This window comes from Stegodyphus dumicola, chromosome 3 (genome assembly GCF_044657685.1).
Source record: "Stegodyphus dumicola isolate Sdum_Otavi_A_Nest chromosome 3, ASM4465768v1".
In the NCBI taxonomy this organism is placed as follows: Eukaryota; Metazoa; Arthropoda; class Arachnida; order Araneae; family Eresidae; genus Stegodyphus; species Stegodyphus dumicola.
This window is the reverse complement of record NC_140770.1, coordinates 136567282-136582034: the sequence shown is the minus strand read 5'-3', so window position 1 is coordinate 136582034 and position 14753 is coordinate 136567282. Positions and strand designations below refer to the sequence as shown.

Below are 14753 nucleotides of genomic sequence, written 5' to 3'. Positions count from 1 at the left end.
TTCGGATTATAGGTCATCAATTTAAATCTGGTAAAATGGCATGCAAAAATTACAGAATTAAAAATATGAAACCGTAATTTACGAAATAAAGAGCAATTATGATCTAAAGGGTATCAAAATTTACAAAAAAAAAAAAAAAAAAAAAGTAATATTTATTTGTTTACTTTATCAAACATTCCTTTCAATGTAAGTTGTTTAAGTTGCATTATTTTATGTGCTAATACTTTCTCTTTAATTCTATAAACAGACATCATTTCTTGTTCAGTTACAAAGTTCCGGTGTTCAAGTCATGTAATTGCTGTGACGAGAATACAGACTAACTTGTCAATCGAAATTTTTTCATTTTCACTAACCTCTCTGTCACTTTCTTCATGCATTTATTCATTTTTTGCAGTAATTCCACTTTTTGTTTGATGGGCATCAAAATATGCTTTCGCTTTGTAGATGCTTTTGCAGCTCCAGAATCGGAAACTCTTTTTGACATAATCTAAAGTTGAAGCTTACTTTTTTAAAATTGCTCTAACATTCTGCAAAAAATAATAAGCCGGATCCAATTAGAAGATTAAGGAACAATGCAATCTGCAACATTAACTGAAATGGATAATTTTAGCCTAGCTTATACCATCCGTTATACATTAAACATGCATGCGTAAATGCTATGCATGCACAGAAAGTTTGTAGCTTTGAGGTAGTTTAGTCTCTGCTAAATGAGCCAAAAGTAATAATGATCCCAGTTACCTTGGATTAATTTAGGTTCTAATCTATTCTTCGCCCCCTGTTTTTTTGGAAGGTGGCAGTTAGCAGTTACTTTTCCTTGATATAATGTGAATACCAAATGATAAGACTTTCACCAGTTGTGTAAAATGGCATACTATATTTGATTGCTTAATACATAAGCTCTGCTAATGTTACTTCTGATTTTTACATTAAAGGCTCTTAAAAATATTAATCAATGCACATTAAAAATATAAATGGTACAGGTTTATATGAATAAATATCCATATTTAAAGCTTATTTACATCTGAATTAGTGTCACATTCTATAATAACCTAAATTTTTTCAATTTCTTATTAATTTATATAAAATTATTTATTTATAATAATCAGTTGTTTCTGAATTGGCAATAGCTTTAATGATTGTTAACATAAGTGTAGCTTGTGGAGAATATTTTATTTTCATAATTAAAAAAATTTAGGGGAGAAAAAAATATATTCAGCTATGGACTAAGTTGATAATTTAACATTATTGTCATTTCTGAAAATTATAATAAGTTAAATATTGAATATGTTCATTTTTTCAGATATCATAGTGCAAATAGTTGAATTATAAAATATGAATAAAATTAGTGGTGTTGAATTGTATTCTTTAATTATTTACTAGTCCTTCTTACAGTGCAGAATATAGTTTTTAGTGTAATTTACTTTATGCATAGCCATGCTTTAACGTTGTATGAAGAGGTAAAGAAATAGAAAATAAAAATTTTTGGAGCATCATCAATAAAAATTATATGTGTTTTAAATGGTACATTTATGTTATCCTATTACATCATAGTGCATGCAACATTGAAAGTAATAACAAAATTCTGAAGTTTTTCAAAATTGGGGGAAGGTGAAAATAGAAAGCTCTTTAATTTATTTATAAACCACAAATACTATCAAAAAATTTTTGTCTGTCTGTTGAAGGTTCCATGTAAATATGACTGAGAAATTTGAAATAAAAAGGGATTTATGTTAGATTTTATATTCTACTTGAATTTGTAGAATTAGAAGGAAATCATTATCTTTTCCCAAATGTATTGCTTGTGTGTGCTTTTTGTGAGTAGTTTGTGTTAATGATTGTTGCAGTGTAATGTAATATATGTATTTAAGATTTGTGTTTTTATAAGCATTTTAATATTTGCTTTTTATTATATTTGGGGGGGGGTTAAGAATTGGTTTGTAACATTTTCTGGAAGTCCTTGTTAGGGGGAGAGGGGCAGTTGTTTTGAAAATGTGAATCTGTTTGGAGAAAACCTTTCTCCTTCCTTGCACTGAAAGCTAAGAGCATGAACTTCCATGAAAATTTCAAGTGATAAATTACCTATGACAGTGTTGGGAGTTTTCTACTGAAAGAATTTGTCATTTATATCCATTTCATTTTGGAATTTCTACAGTTTTTTATTTTATTTTATTTTATTTATTTTTTTTTATGTGTGCATGCAGCTTTTAGATCATCAGTATTTGAATATTATCATTCCATTTAATTTTGACAGTCTTAGTTGGAGATTCAAAATTTCTTGTTTAAACTCTTGATTTTTTAAGAACAACATCTGTAATTATTTTACTTACTAAAAAACTACACCAAAAACGTCTTTTTAAATTTATTTTTTGGTACTTAAAAGTTTTTATTTGTTCAATTAATGGCCAGGTAGCCAAAACTGTTGAATACAGGGTGCGGCAGGGGAACTTTCTTATTTGAAATGCACGCCATCTAGAGACATTTATTCCGAGAAAGGTGGGGTAGCGCTTATTGAAAAGAGTGGTATCTACCATTTTATACCATGTAGGTTTAGTACCCAATCATGCAGTGGGAGAGAGAGGAGTGAGAGTTCACTGTGGAGTCTTACTTTTCAACGTACTGCATTTTCATCCATATAAATTGGTAGTGGTGCAAAAACTTAATCCACGCAATTTTCTTTCACGGAATAATGCATGCAAAGCCAATCTTGACAATATGCCTCGTGATGCCCTTGTGTTCTTTAGCGATGAGGCTAGTTTTCATCTTTCCGGTTGCAGCATGCATTAAGCAAAACATGCGATAATAGAGTCACACGAATCCCCTAGAATTTCATGAGCAGCCCCTCCATACAGTATGTGTGACTGTTTGGTGTGCATTGTCCAGAATAGGCATCATTGGACCATGGTTTTTTGGAGAACATTTCCCTGGATGCCTTATCTCCTTACGGGGCTATCATGGCCAGTGTGCTCGCTTATTTAGCCCTGTGTGATTTCTTTTTGTAGGGCTATCTGAAATCTCTAACGTCCAAAGACACACTCATCTGAAGAACAATATTCAAGCTGATATTGAAAACATACCCATTGATATGCTGGTAAGAGTGGAAAGAAACTTCAAAACTCGACTATCTTAATACATTGACTAGAACAGAGGCCACCTTAATGATATTATTTTTAAACCGTAATAAAAGAAAACTTTAAGTGTCTCTCTATAACTTGGAAAAAAAATAATAAACTGATATCGCTTATACTGTTTGTGTTATTCATTTTAAAAATAAGGTAGTTTTCCTGCCGCACCCTGTAGAAAAAGAGGATAAATATTTTATAATGGAATCCTTAATTTAAATATCACACAAAGATATTTTAAAATTATTTATTTGTCATTTTACGATTGTTTTAAGAAAAAATATTTTGTTTTAAGAAAAAATATTACATTTGCATGTTTTATCTGCTAATATGCATTATGCTAATTTATTTCAGGTTCACATGTAATTTTAATTGCTTTAATACTTTAGCTTCCGTGTTAAAAGTTGATTGTAAATAATTGGAAAAAAATAGACAAATCTCTTATTAAAAATTGCAGCAAACTGCTTCTTTAGCCTAAAGTCTTGTCATGCGTCAATAAATAAAAAGATAGTTAGGTTTTTAACTTTATTAGATTTGCTAACTATGCAGAACATAAACAACAATTTCTATAAACCTGAACATGCACACACACACAAAAAAAAAGTGAGAACACGAATTATTACTCTTAATTATGAATTCAACTTTCATCTTATGATGCTACACTACAAAATACAAATTTTAGTAATCCTTTTTACAGCTGGAAAATTTTCTGCATAGTTATTAAAGCATACTGTTAGAAAAGGGTTCCCCAACCTTTCTGCCCCTAAGAGTATATTCTAGAATAATGAATTATATTCTCTCAGACGGAGGGCACCATTTACTTTTTTAAGGTGAATTTATAATTAGATAGATATAATAATGTATGAATATAAAAAAAGATCAATCAGATAATTTTGTACTGTTATCTGTGTTGGATGCAATTTCTATTTCATTAAAAATGTCAAAACTTTTACATAGGATATTATTGAAAACTAAAACATTTTAATTTTTTATTGTAATCTCACAGTGGCAGGCACACGCTAAACGATCAGCGGGTGCCATGGTGCCCTCAGGCATAGGGTTGGGAACCCCTGTGCTAGAACATGCTTGTGGAAAATAGATGGTAGGAAATGAAGTAGACAAACTGGTTAGTTTTGTTTATCAAATTAAATGGCTTCAGAGGCTAATAGTAGCTCAGAGCAAAGTATGTATTTTGAAAAAGTGAGGTAAAGTATTCCTGAATGTAGATAAGTTCTGCTTTTAAGTTACAATACAGTTCTGTTCTAAGTTTTGGGAATACTTGTCTTTTTTAGTAGCCTTGAAATGGCATTGGTGTAATTTGGGCTTAAAAAATTGTGATTTATTGCCAAATTTTGTAAACATCCACAAAAATTGACTTCTTTAAATAATAATCAGGCAATTTATTCAGTATCTATACAACACAAGTTAATGTATATATGTAGAACAAACTTAATAGAAATTTGTATTTATTATAGCATTTAATGCAATTTTTTCAGCAATTTATTTAAAATAACATAGTTCAATAGAATATATTTAAAGTGTACATTATCATATTTAATACAGTTATGTTAATTTTTTAAACATGCCAGAAAGTTCTATTTAGTATTTTATTTAATATAGTCATGTTTTCAATTTATTAAAAATATATATATAAACTTATTAAAAAAATTCCTTTTGTACACATTCTTTCAAGTGTCTGCAACTCAGTAATTGCTGCTAATAATGCCTCGGATAAAAATTACAGTTTATTTTTATATTGATGGAAGATTGAAAATAGTGAGTGAGAGATTGAAAATAGACAATGAAAAAACATTTTACTGACACAATGCAATTATGAAAATCTAGTTAGATCATCAAACATTTCTTACCAATGCAGAAATGCACCAAATAAACTTTCTCCCTAAGGCCACTACAAAAGACAAGTGCTGTTTTGGGGATTTCTGATTAGCATTTCATAGCTGGCAATCCCCCCTTTTTTTTCCTTTTCATTACAACTTCCAGTTTTTAATCTTTACTAAGAAAAATGTTTCCCAGCGATAAATGAAATTTATTGAATTGATAAATCTTGGTAATTTAAGTGTGTGGTATATACCATTTCCCCATACCTAATGATTTTCAGTGTAATTTTATTTAATTTTATTTGGTCTGAATGGTTTTAATTGATTGTTGATATTTGTAGCATTTTTTATAAAGATTTAACCAATAATTAATAAATTAACATTTGTATTTAATTTAGTTTTACATTAACATGTTTAGTAAAATTCTTCCCCAGCCTTTATTTTCACTACCATTGGTCATATATACAGGGTGATTCTAAATTACTTTTACAGATTAAGAAGGGTGATAGTACTCATCCAGATGAACAATACTTACCATAGAATATAAGATCGCATTCCACTCTGAGAGGTAGAAAAGAAGAATATTCGAATTCCAATCTGAACTTACAACAGTGTTGGAAGAGCGAATGAACGAGACCAAATGTTGCACAATCAGTTTAGTGACAAACTCGCAGAGTGCACAAAATGGATAAAACCGAAAACTTGACGTTCGAGTGTTAATTCGAGCTCAGACTTTGATGGCAAACACTCAAAAGCGCATCTTGGTTGGCAAGGTCTCAACCTCCCAAACGATTGCAACAAGTTAATTATGTAATCAAGGGCTGAATGTTATCAACTAACTACAACGTCAGCTGCATGCCAAGATTAGCATGAAAAGCTCATGCTGCATTCCGGCTGTCGGAACGTCGTGCCCCATAGAACTAGGCTTCAAGTAGAATGAGCGCAGCAGAGCAAATCCAGGAAGACAGGATAAAAGATGGCTAAGAGAAAAACAACTGTTACCTTGATACTTGATGTCAAGGTAGTTTTTCCCCCTAATAATTTAGATAATCAACATGTTGTAATCATTTGCGAGGTTGAGACCTTGCCTACCAAAGATGTGTATTTGAATGTTAGCCATCAAAGTCTTAGCTCTAATTAACGCTCAAACGCCAAGTTTTGGGTTTTATCCGTTTTGTGCACTCTCTGCGAGTTTGTCACTTAACTGATTGTGCAACATTTGGTCTCGTTCATTCGCTCTCCCAACACTGTTGTAATTTCAGATTGGAATTCTAATATTCTTCTTTTCTGCCTCTAAGAGTGGAATGTGACCTTATGTTCTATAGTAACTATTAATTGCTCATCTGGATGAGTACTATCACCCCTCTTAATTTGTAAAAGTAATTTAGAATCACCCTGTATATATATATATATACATTTTCTTCTGCCCCCTATACTATATTGAGAAAAATTTAAACTTGTTATAAAATGTTCTGAGAAATGCTAGCAGGCTTCAGCATTGGCAAGAAGCCAACTCATAATCTTATTTGCGTCTGTACATTAATGAATTTTTGTACTATTACTGGATGATTCCAAAGTAGTAAAACTTGATGAGACTATTAATACATTTTAAACTTTGGAAACATGTTAATTATTTGAGTAAAAAATTTGTTATATGAAGTGTAATAAAATTATAAATTAGATATTGGTAAATCCAAAAATAGTAGCATTTAAGGAGGACAGAATCTGTCAATTTATTCCAATTTATTTGCTAACCAATCCATCAATGCAAATTGAGTATGATGTCAATTGTAGATTTTGAAGTTAAATATTTCAATCACTTTTGGCTATAGAGTCAAATCTTTTTTATTTTTTAATATAGTGAGTATAAAATTTTCTTAAATGTAAAAAAACTGAGGAACATATAAAAGGCTAGATTTTGTAATATCTATAAAACTAATTTTTTCAAGTTTAAAAATGCCCTAACATTAATATGTGTGTCATTTAAAATGCTCTTGTAATTGAAAGTCTGCGATGAACAGCTGCTAAACCAAAGGCCAGGTGGACTTTTGAGGACATGGTGTATAGTATATTTATATCATACTTGTATATGGTATATTTACATTGCATGTCATATATTACATGAATATATGGCAAGTTTGTCTATGCACTAATATGTACATTATTAGTTTAGCTAAGTGGCATTGCTTTTTGAATTTATTTATTCAAACGGCATTTATTTGTATTTAAACAACATTTATCAACAAAATTTGTATAATTACTTACATGTAATATATGTTCAAAATTTTCCATTTATTAAGATATTTACATCATTAAAGAAAGTAAGAAATCAAAATATTTTTAATTATGAATTAGTATATAAAGTAAGCAAAACACACACACACACACACACACACACACACACACAAAAACTCATACAGTATAAAGGTTAATATGCCCCTCAGGCTAAATCATATTTAAAAACACTTCTTTCCTACTCAAACAGGACTTTCAAACTGTAAGAAAATTACAAAATGAACTGAGACAAAGAACATTAAATATTAATGAATTTTTATCAGAATCCTGTTGTAAATAGTTTAATAACATAAATCAAGAAAGTCAGTTTAAGACAATTTTGAAATGGTGCAGCATTAGAAACCTCCTGTTTTTTTATATTTCAAGGTTGGCAGTTATGGTATTTACATCTTTTCTTTTCATGTAGTAATTGTTTTTAATATTTCTTATTTAATAGAAAGGCTTGAAGAATGTTTTTGATGAGGCAATATTGGCAGCTTTGGAACCGCCTGAACCTAAACCAAGACGAAAATGCAGGCTGTTATAAGATCAAGGTTTAAGTCGACATCAAGACGACCTGAAATTTTCATCTCTTGGCTTTTCTCCTTCTCTGAACAATTATATTCAGTGAAACATCATAAAAAAATTGCTCTTTTTGTAATCCAGAATCCATTAGCGAATCCCTGCGCTAATTGTATCATTTTCTGGACTACGTTATTGTACTCCTATATGTTAAGCGCATTTACCAAACTAAACATCATTTAGCATGTTTCAGGGTTAAATGAAAAGGACCAAGACTGATTATTAAGTGCCACTTTATTTCATTTCTCTAAGTATAGTATGGAGAAAAGATATGCCAGCAAAAACTGTTTTTCAACCTGCTGTATAGGTTGTCTTTTTAGCTGGTGGGTTTTCTATTGATGGAGGATGATTGTTTGATGCTGATCTTAATCATGGTTGATTTTTTTATGAGTGTTAGAGGAAAGGTGGAGAACCCATGTCCTTTTTTTGCCGATGCAATACTTTTAGTTTAGTGTTATGTAAACCTTGTTTTATATCTTAAATTATTATCAGATGACCATAATATTTTAGTTGCCACAATCCATTTTGTAATTTCTAATGAAATTTAATCTGAGTTTATAAAAAATTATAAAAATTGAAACAATTAGTCTTTTTATATATTTCTTGTGCATATTGAAAGTGTTTTGGGGATCTAAAACATTCATTCCTTTTTAGTCCTTAAAGTGCCTCAGAACAATTTTTGGGAAAATATATTGTTGTAACTGCAGCCATGCATAGGTATTTAGATTGTTGGATTGTAATACATGCTCAATATAAATTTTCATTGTGTAGAACTTGAGTTAATACAGTTTTATTATGCTTAATCTGTTAAGTGTACAGGAAACATTTACTTTTTTGAAATAATCTCCCTGTGGCACCTTTGGTATGCATGTTCCCTCCTTTGGGTGAGTAGTCAGCTTATTGCTTATATTATGCATTTATCTTTTTTAGGCATGTAAACATTCTTTCTAAAATATAAATTTTTTAACTTGCCCATATTCTTAACAGACCCATCAAAGTTTCTCTTCAGGGTGCTCAAACTGATTTTCCCCTTTAATCATTAATTTTATCAGTTTTTAAATGCAATTCTAATTCCATTTCATTGATTTTTTTAAATATTATTATTATGCACAGTAGGTGCTCATTGCGACCCAACTGATTGTAATTGTGTTGATAACTATTTATGTGATTTTTTTCAATTGTTTGTGCATTTTTTGTTTTGTACTGTACAAATCAAAAGTAAGAGCACTGTTCAGCACAATGTGTCTTCCTAATAGAATGCTGTTCAGTATTTAAAGAAAATATTAAAAAAAAAATAATAATGTGAAATGGCTTCTGCCTGTTTGTGTGTTATAAGAGACAGCCTGTGCCACATGTTAATATACACTTTATGTACTGGATGAAGCAATTTTAATAAAAAAATTAATAAACTATATTGTCTTTGCTTTACTGTTGTGTGTATTCCTGTGTAAACAATATGTGATTTGTGCCAAAGCTTATTTCCCTCTTCCAGTGTCAGTGTTTTTAAATGATTAAAATGGTTTTCTTATCAGTAACATTACAAAAACTAGCAGTAATATGTATTCTATAAAAATTAATAAATGATTATTTTTTAAAGGGAAAATTCATTAAGAAATGGTATAATTTATATTTAAAAATTCTGCTTCCTTCTTATATAAGTACTTTGTGAGTGGTATTTTGAAGAGAATGAATAAATTTATTATGTATGTGCTTTTTTAATTAAAAGATTTTGAAATACCTTAACACTGATGATTTATGGTTTGCCTAATATAGCAGTACACTCTTTTTATTTCATTGGTGAGGTTATGTTGAAATAGTTTGCATATTGTATTTGATATTTGTTAATAATTTAAACTTCCATCATAATCTTAAAATTCTCTTGCAGAGTTGCCAACTCTCCCAATTTCCAGCTGTTCTCCCGCCAATCTGATTTACAATATATGTCTCCTAACTTTCTGTTATTCTTAGCATATCTCACGATTTTTATGTATCTTGGCTTTATACTTCTTTATTTGTGTCTCCAAAAAGTGATTTTAGGTATCTTGTTTTTCTCTAGACTGCATAGTAGTTTCATCAATGAAAAATTAACGGTGCACTTCTGCTTTGTGTGTGAGAGTATATATCTGAAAACATTGCGTTCCATTTCTCCAATGAGCATGAAGTGCTACTGCATGACAACTGGCACATATTAGCCCGATGAGCACAAAAGCAAGATTGAGGTTGTTATTTTGTTCATCATGTCGCTAAGCTGTTAAGAACATATGTGCTTTTGAGATTTTTAAGAATGGTTTAATACGTAATATTTTTAATTACTTAAATAATTTTAAGAATTGCAATATTTTGTTTTAGTTGTGTCTGCAGAAAGGTAAAATACTCATGTACTTTTCAAAAATCGTACACCGATGACTTCTATTATTTCCTCAAGGAATGCAATAAATTTGCAATGTGTATCATTGGTCATTGCGTTTTTTCGATTTTTTCGGTCCAATGTTCTCAAACGTGCTGACACAAAAGCACAAGGACAACAGTTCTATTGAAAAAAGCAATTTTTTTCTGTGGAAACAAAGGGCATTTAGGAATTAGTAGTTGAACTTTCAGATATTAATTAATAACTATTTAAAGTTAATTCATTATTAAAATATATATTTTATCATTTAAAAATCTAAGGATTTCTTAAAAAATTCCTCCAATTTTTGAGTATTGTAGGTTGGCAAGTATGCTTTTGGTATGATTCCTTGTTAACTACTGTAAATGAAATAATGCCTGTATTGTATGTAATGGTTAAAGTTTTAGTGAATTTAAGAACACTGATCTTCTAAATCATATTTGCCATATTAACCATTTGTGCTACCACTATTTCACGGTTGCGGTGCCGTGCGCTACAATATAACAAGCAGTAAAGTGTCTCGTTTACGCCGCTCCGCGTCTGCGAATGCAATCTAGAGCTGTAACTCGAGAAATAAACTGTTTGAAATTAATCAATTTCTTGACTTATTTAATAACTTCGGATGAATGGTAATATATTTCGCAGAGAAAACTTTTTTTAATTAACAACAAACTTATTTATTTAGCATTTTAAACATTACAAAAAGAATAACATACCGTGAGTTATCAAGGTCAAAGCAATATATAAAAAACAACTGTTGCCACAAAAAATCTACATTATAATGAACATATTAAATTATTGTGTATTAACTCTGTGCACGTTTCTAAACATAAACAATCTCGTTGTTAGGCGAGGTGTGCAACCCGTTTTTTTATTTTTGCGATAAATGCCTATCGACGTGGTGTTCACGTCGCTTGCGGTTTGAGACAAAAGCAGCTCGGCGTGCATGGCACGTCTTTTTAGCGCAAGTGGTTAAAGAAAAATACTGTGTAAAAATAAATGAATGTTGCTTTCAACCTCTTTTCTCCTGACACCAGTTTCCTTGTTAACCATGACCTTAAAATGTTTGTCCGAGCATGCAAAATTAATTCCTACAAATTCTGTTTTTATCAAAATATTTCGGTTTTTATAACATAAATATAATATCCTTCTATTCATACTTCAAATAAAACTTTAAAATTAGCTAACCCTACAAACTGCCAAGTGTTTAGGCCCCCAAACCTCAAAATTTACAAAAAGATCATAAGTAGCATTTTCTTGATTATATAATGACCAAGTTGCACCTTGAATCCTTTTCCTCCAAAATATATATGTAATGAAATTGTGTGGGCACATTTTAAAATCTCTATCTGCGTACTTAGATTTGGCTAATATTAACATATTTTTACAACTTGGTTGCTTTATAGCGTTAAACTGCAGTATTAGTAGTAATGATTATATTTACATACTGAAACTATTTTTGTATGAGAATGGAGTAGAAAACATAAGAATTTAATTATCTTTATGTATCACAGCCTATTTCCATACTTAAAAACACAATTTTAAGCTAATTGTACTATGTAAAACATTTCTGAATTCTAAATACAGTACAAAGTCCGTAATCCGGACTCGTCGGGACTTCGGCGATTCCGGATTATAGATCATCAATTTAAATCTGGTAAGATGGCATGCAGAAATTATACAATTAAAAATATGAAACCATAATTTATGAAATAAAGAGCAATTATGATCTAAAGGGTATCAAAATTTACAAAAAAAAAAAAAAAAGCTTAATATTTATTTGTTTACTTTATTAAACATTTCTTTCAATGTAAGTTGTTTAAGTTGCTTCGTTTTTTGTGCTAATACTTTCTCTTTAATTCTATAAACAGACATAATTTCTTGTTTAGTTATAAAGTTCCACTGTTGAAGTCCTGTAATTGTTGTGTCGAGAATACAGACTAACTTGTCAATCGAAATTTTTTCGTTTTCAATAACTTCTCTGTCACATTCTTCACTATCGGAAGTGCACATGCGTAAGTTTGTGGCTTTGAGGTCCGGATAATGGATGTTTGGATTACGGACTTTGTACTATATGTATTATAAACACAGCACATATTACCATAGAATGAAATTATAAGTAATATTCATACCAAGAAGGTTAGCAATCAGGCCTTTTATTTAAGTTTCATAAAATTCTAACATTATTCATTCATATTTTGCATTTCAAATAAAGTATTCTGTCTCAACAGATCAAATATGATATAGTGAGATTTCGTTAGTCTTTGACATTTGATATGGTGTACCCATAGAATGAAACTGAAGTATATCATGTATGATGTGCTGGGAGTGAAGAAGTTAGTAGCTTAAATTTATAACAGAATTGTAACTTGTTGAGAAAGAGCATTTCAGTGTTGTTCATGTGTGTATGTTCTGGAACTTAGATGAAGGGGAAATGAGTAATGGAAATTATTTTTGACTTCGTTCAAACAAGAAATAATTCTGTAAAATTGGGCAATTTATAAAAACTTTGGTTAATATATTTTCATATATTTAGATGTATTGGTAATGACCAATGCCATCTAATGATATCCCTTGCAATTTATAAGTGTCTAACATTTTTAAATTTATAATCTGGTTATGAACACACTGAAAGGATTTTGACTCGAATAATTTGTAAGTTTTCACATGCTAAAATGATGTGAATAATATTTACATTTACATGCAGTTTTATTTATTACCTTGTGATCATAATTTATTGATATTCATCTAAAAAGTTGTGTGGTTTTGTAGAATAAAGTAGTACAAAAGCATAAAATTTCATAAAGTGTAAAGAATTTACCAAAGAACTATTTGACAGTCTTCAAAGAAATCAATTCCAAGCCATTCAGAGAATTTTTAAAGAGGTGAAAATCTGAGGGGCAATGTCTAGTGAATGTGGAAGAATGTATACTAAACATCCCAGCCATATTGAGTAAGTTTTTGTATGGCATTCACTGAAATGTAAGGCCGAGCACTGGTCATAATTGAAGACACTTAGATGATTGACCATGCTTTTGCTTTAGTTTTTGTTTATGCCTTTGCTTTAGTTTTTGCTACCATTTTGGAACTGTATTTTTTAAAATTTATTGTCTGAATTTGTAGCAACAATTTCATGGTATATATTTTCTTTTGTAATCCCACCGTATATAAAGCATTACCTTTTTGAATTGTAGCCACCCTTTTGATATTTTTAAAGGAGGTTCTTTTGGCATAATTAGAAACATGATAAATATCGTTAAAAATAATTATAATAAATTGAAATTATACTTGTATTTAAGAAATAACAAAAATAAAAATATTTATTAAAGTGACCGTACTATCCATTTTGGTGACTTAAAAATAAACAAGATAATAAATGCTATAAAGCACAGTTTCTGAAACACTTCTTAGAAAACAAAAATGCTACTATAACTATTTAAAAATTAATTTCATTTGTATTTTTATACTTTTTCATGTTAAGAGTTTTTCTCGTGTAATTGTTTCAGAATATTTCAATATGCATCAGTTTTCTCTTGAAAATTCACTTTATCCTTTTCTTTTGTGACTTTTAAAAAAAAATCTTCAGGCTTTTTGCTCTCACAGAGGTGATTAGGATAATTTGTCTTTTGGATTTTAGACCTTTCACCTCTCAGATCTGAAGGCAAGATTTATAGACGTAAAGTTTCCAGAAAAATGTGAGATGAAAATTAGCATCATGTTATTATTATGTAATGGATGTGTTTTGTCGGATATTTATGAAGAATATTTGGGAGAGCAGTGAAAAGAAAATTATTTGAATTTTCTCCTATTTATCCAAGAAGTCTTTCTCTTAGTATATTTATTTATCTTTCCATTAGGCACAAGCACCAAAGAAATTAAAAACTGACAATTAATTAAAAGATTCATCATATATGTCTCTATGTACTATACATACTTCAGCACCTGGCCCTACATTAAAAAAAATTATGCTGGTCTTGACCTTATATCATTTCATATTTATTTTGAATACCTATATTAAAGAAATAAAATTACCAATATCTTCTCTACACTCTAAGCAGTTCTTTAAAATAACAAAAAAAAAAATTTTAACGAACTCTGAAAATTCTAAAATCGAGGAAATTGATTGAAAAAAAAAAAAATATCCTTCAAAGGTACATTATTGAAACATTAACAAATTAGGTGATGAAGCAGAGAACTAGTGGGAGCATTGCTTTGTTTATTGAAAAAAAAAAAAAAACTTAAAAAAGATGCCAAAGGGTAGGAAATCTATGTATAAATTAGCTAAAATATTTAAAATTTTCAAATTAAAAAGGCATATAAGTATTTTGTTGTAGCTGCAAAACATAAATTTGATGTAGCTTCTAATGTAATCATTTAGGAATCAATGTTATAAATTGTAACTCTAAAATGTTCTTGGTGCTTTCGTAATGGCTATTTCTTAGAAATTTTTTTAAAATTCTAATTGTAACCATGTAAATATATTATCGCTAAGAGTAACTACATAATTTAATTATTTGTAACTAACTGCTAGAAATTATCTCTTATTGTGTATGT

At 29.7% G+C, this 14753-nt stretch overlaps 1 protein-coding gene across 3 annotated transcripts in view; it reads left to right on the top strand.

Annotated features, from left to right (window-relative positions):
- Positions 1 to 14753, top strand: part of LOC118195210 (cdc42 homolog) — a 53617-nt gene that overhangs the window by 29423 nt on the left and 9441 nt on the right. Inside the window, exon 5 of one of the 3 annotated variants that reach the window (XM_035366470.2) lies at positions 7689 to 9225. The exons of the other annotated variants lie outside the window; for them this stretch is intronic. Within the exon in view, the coding sequence (XP_035222361.2) occupies positions 7689 to 7778 (90 nt within the window). The 3' untranslated portion in view covers positions 7779 to 9225. Of the gene's footprint in view, positions 1 to 7688; positions 9226 to 14753 lie in introns of those variants that run through there. 3 annotated transcript variants of the gene reach the window in all.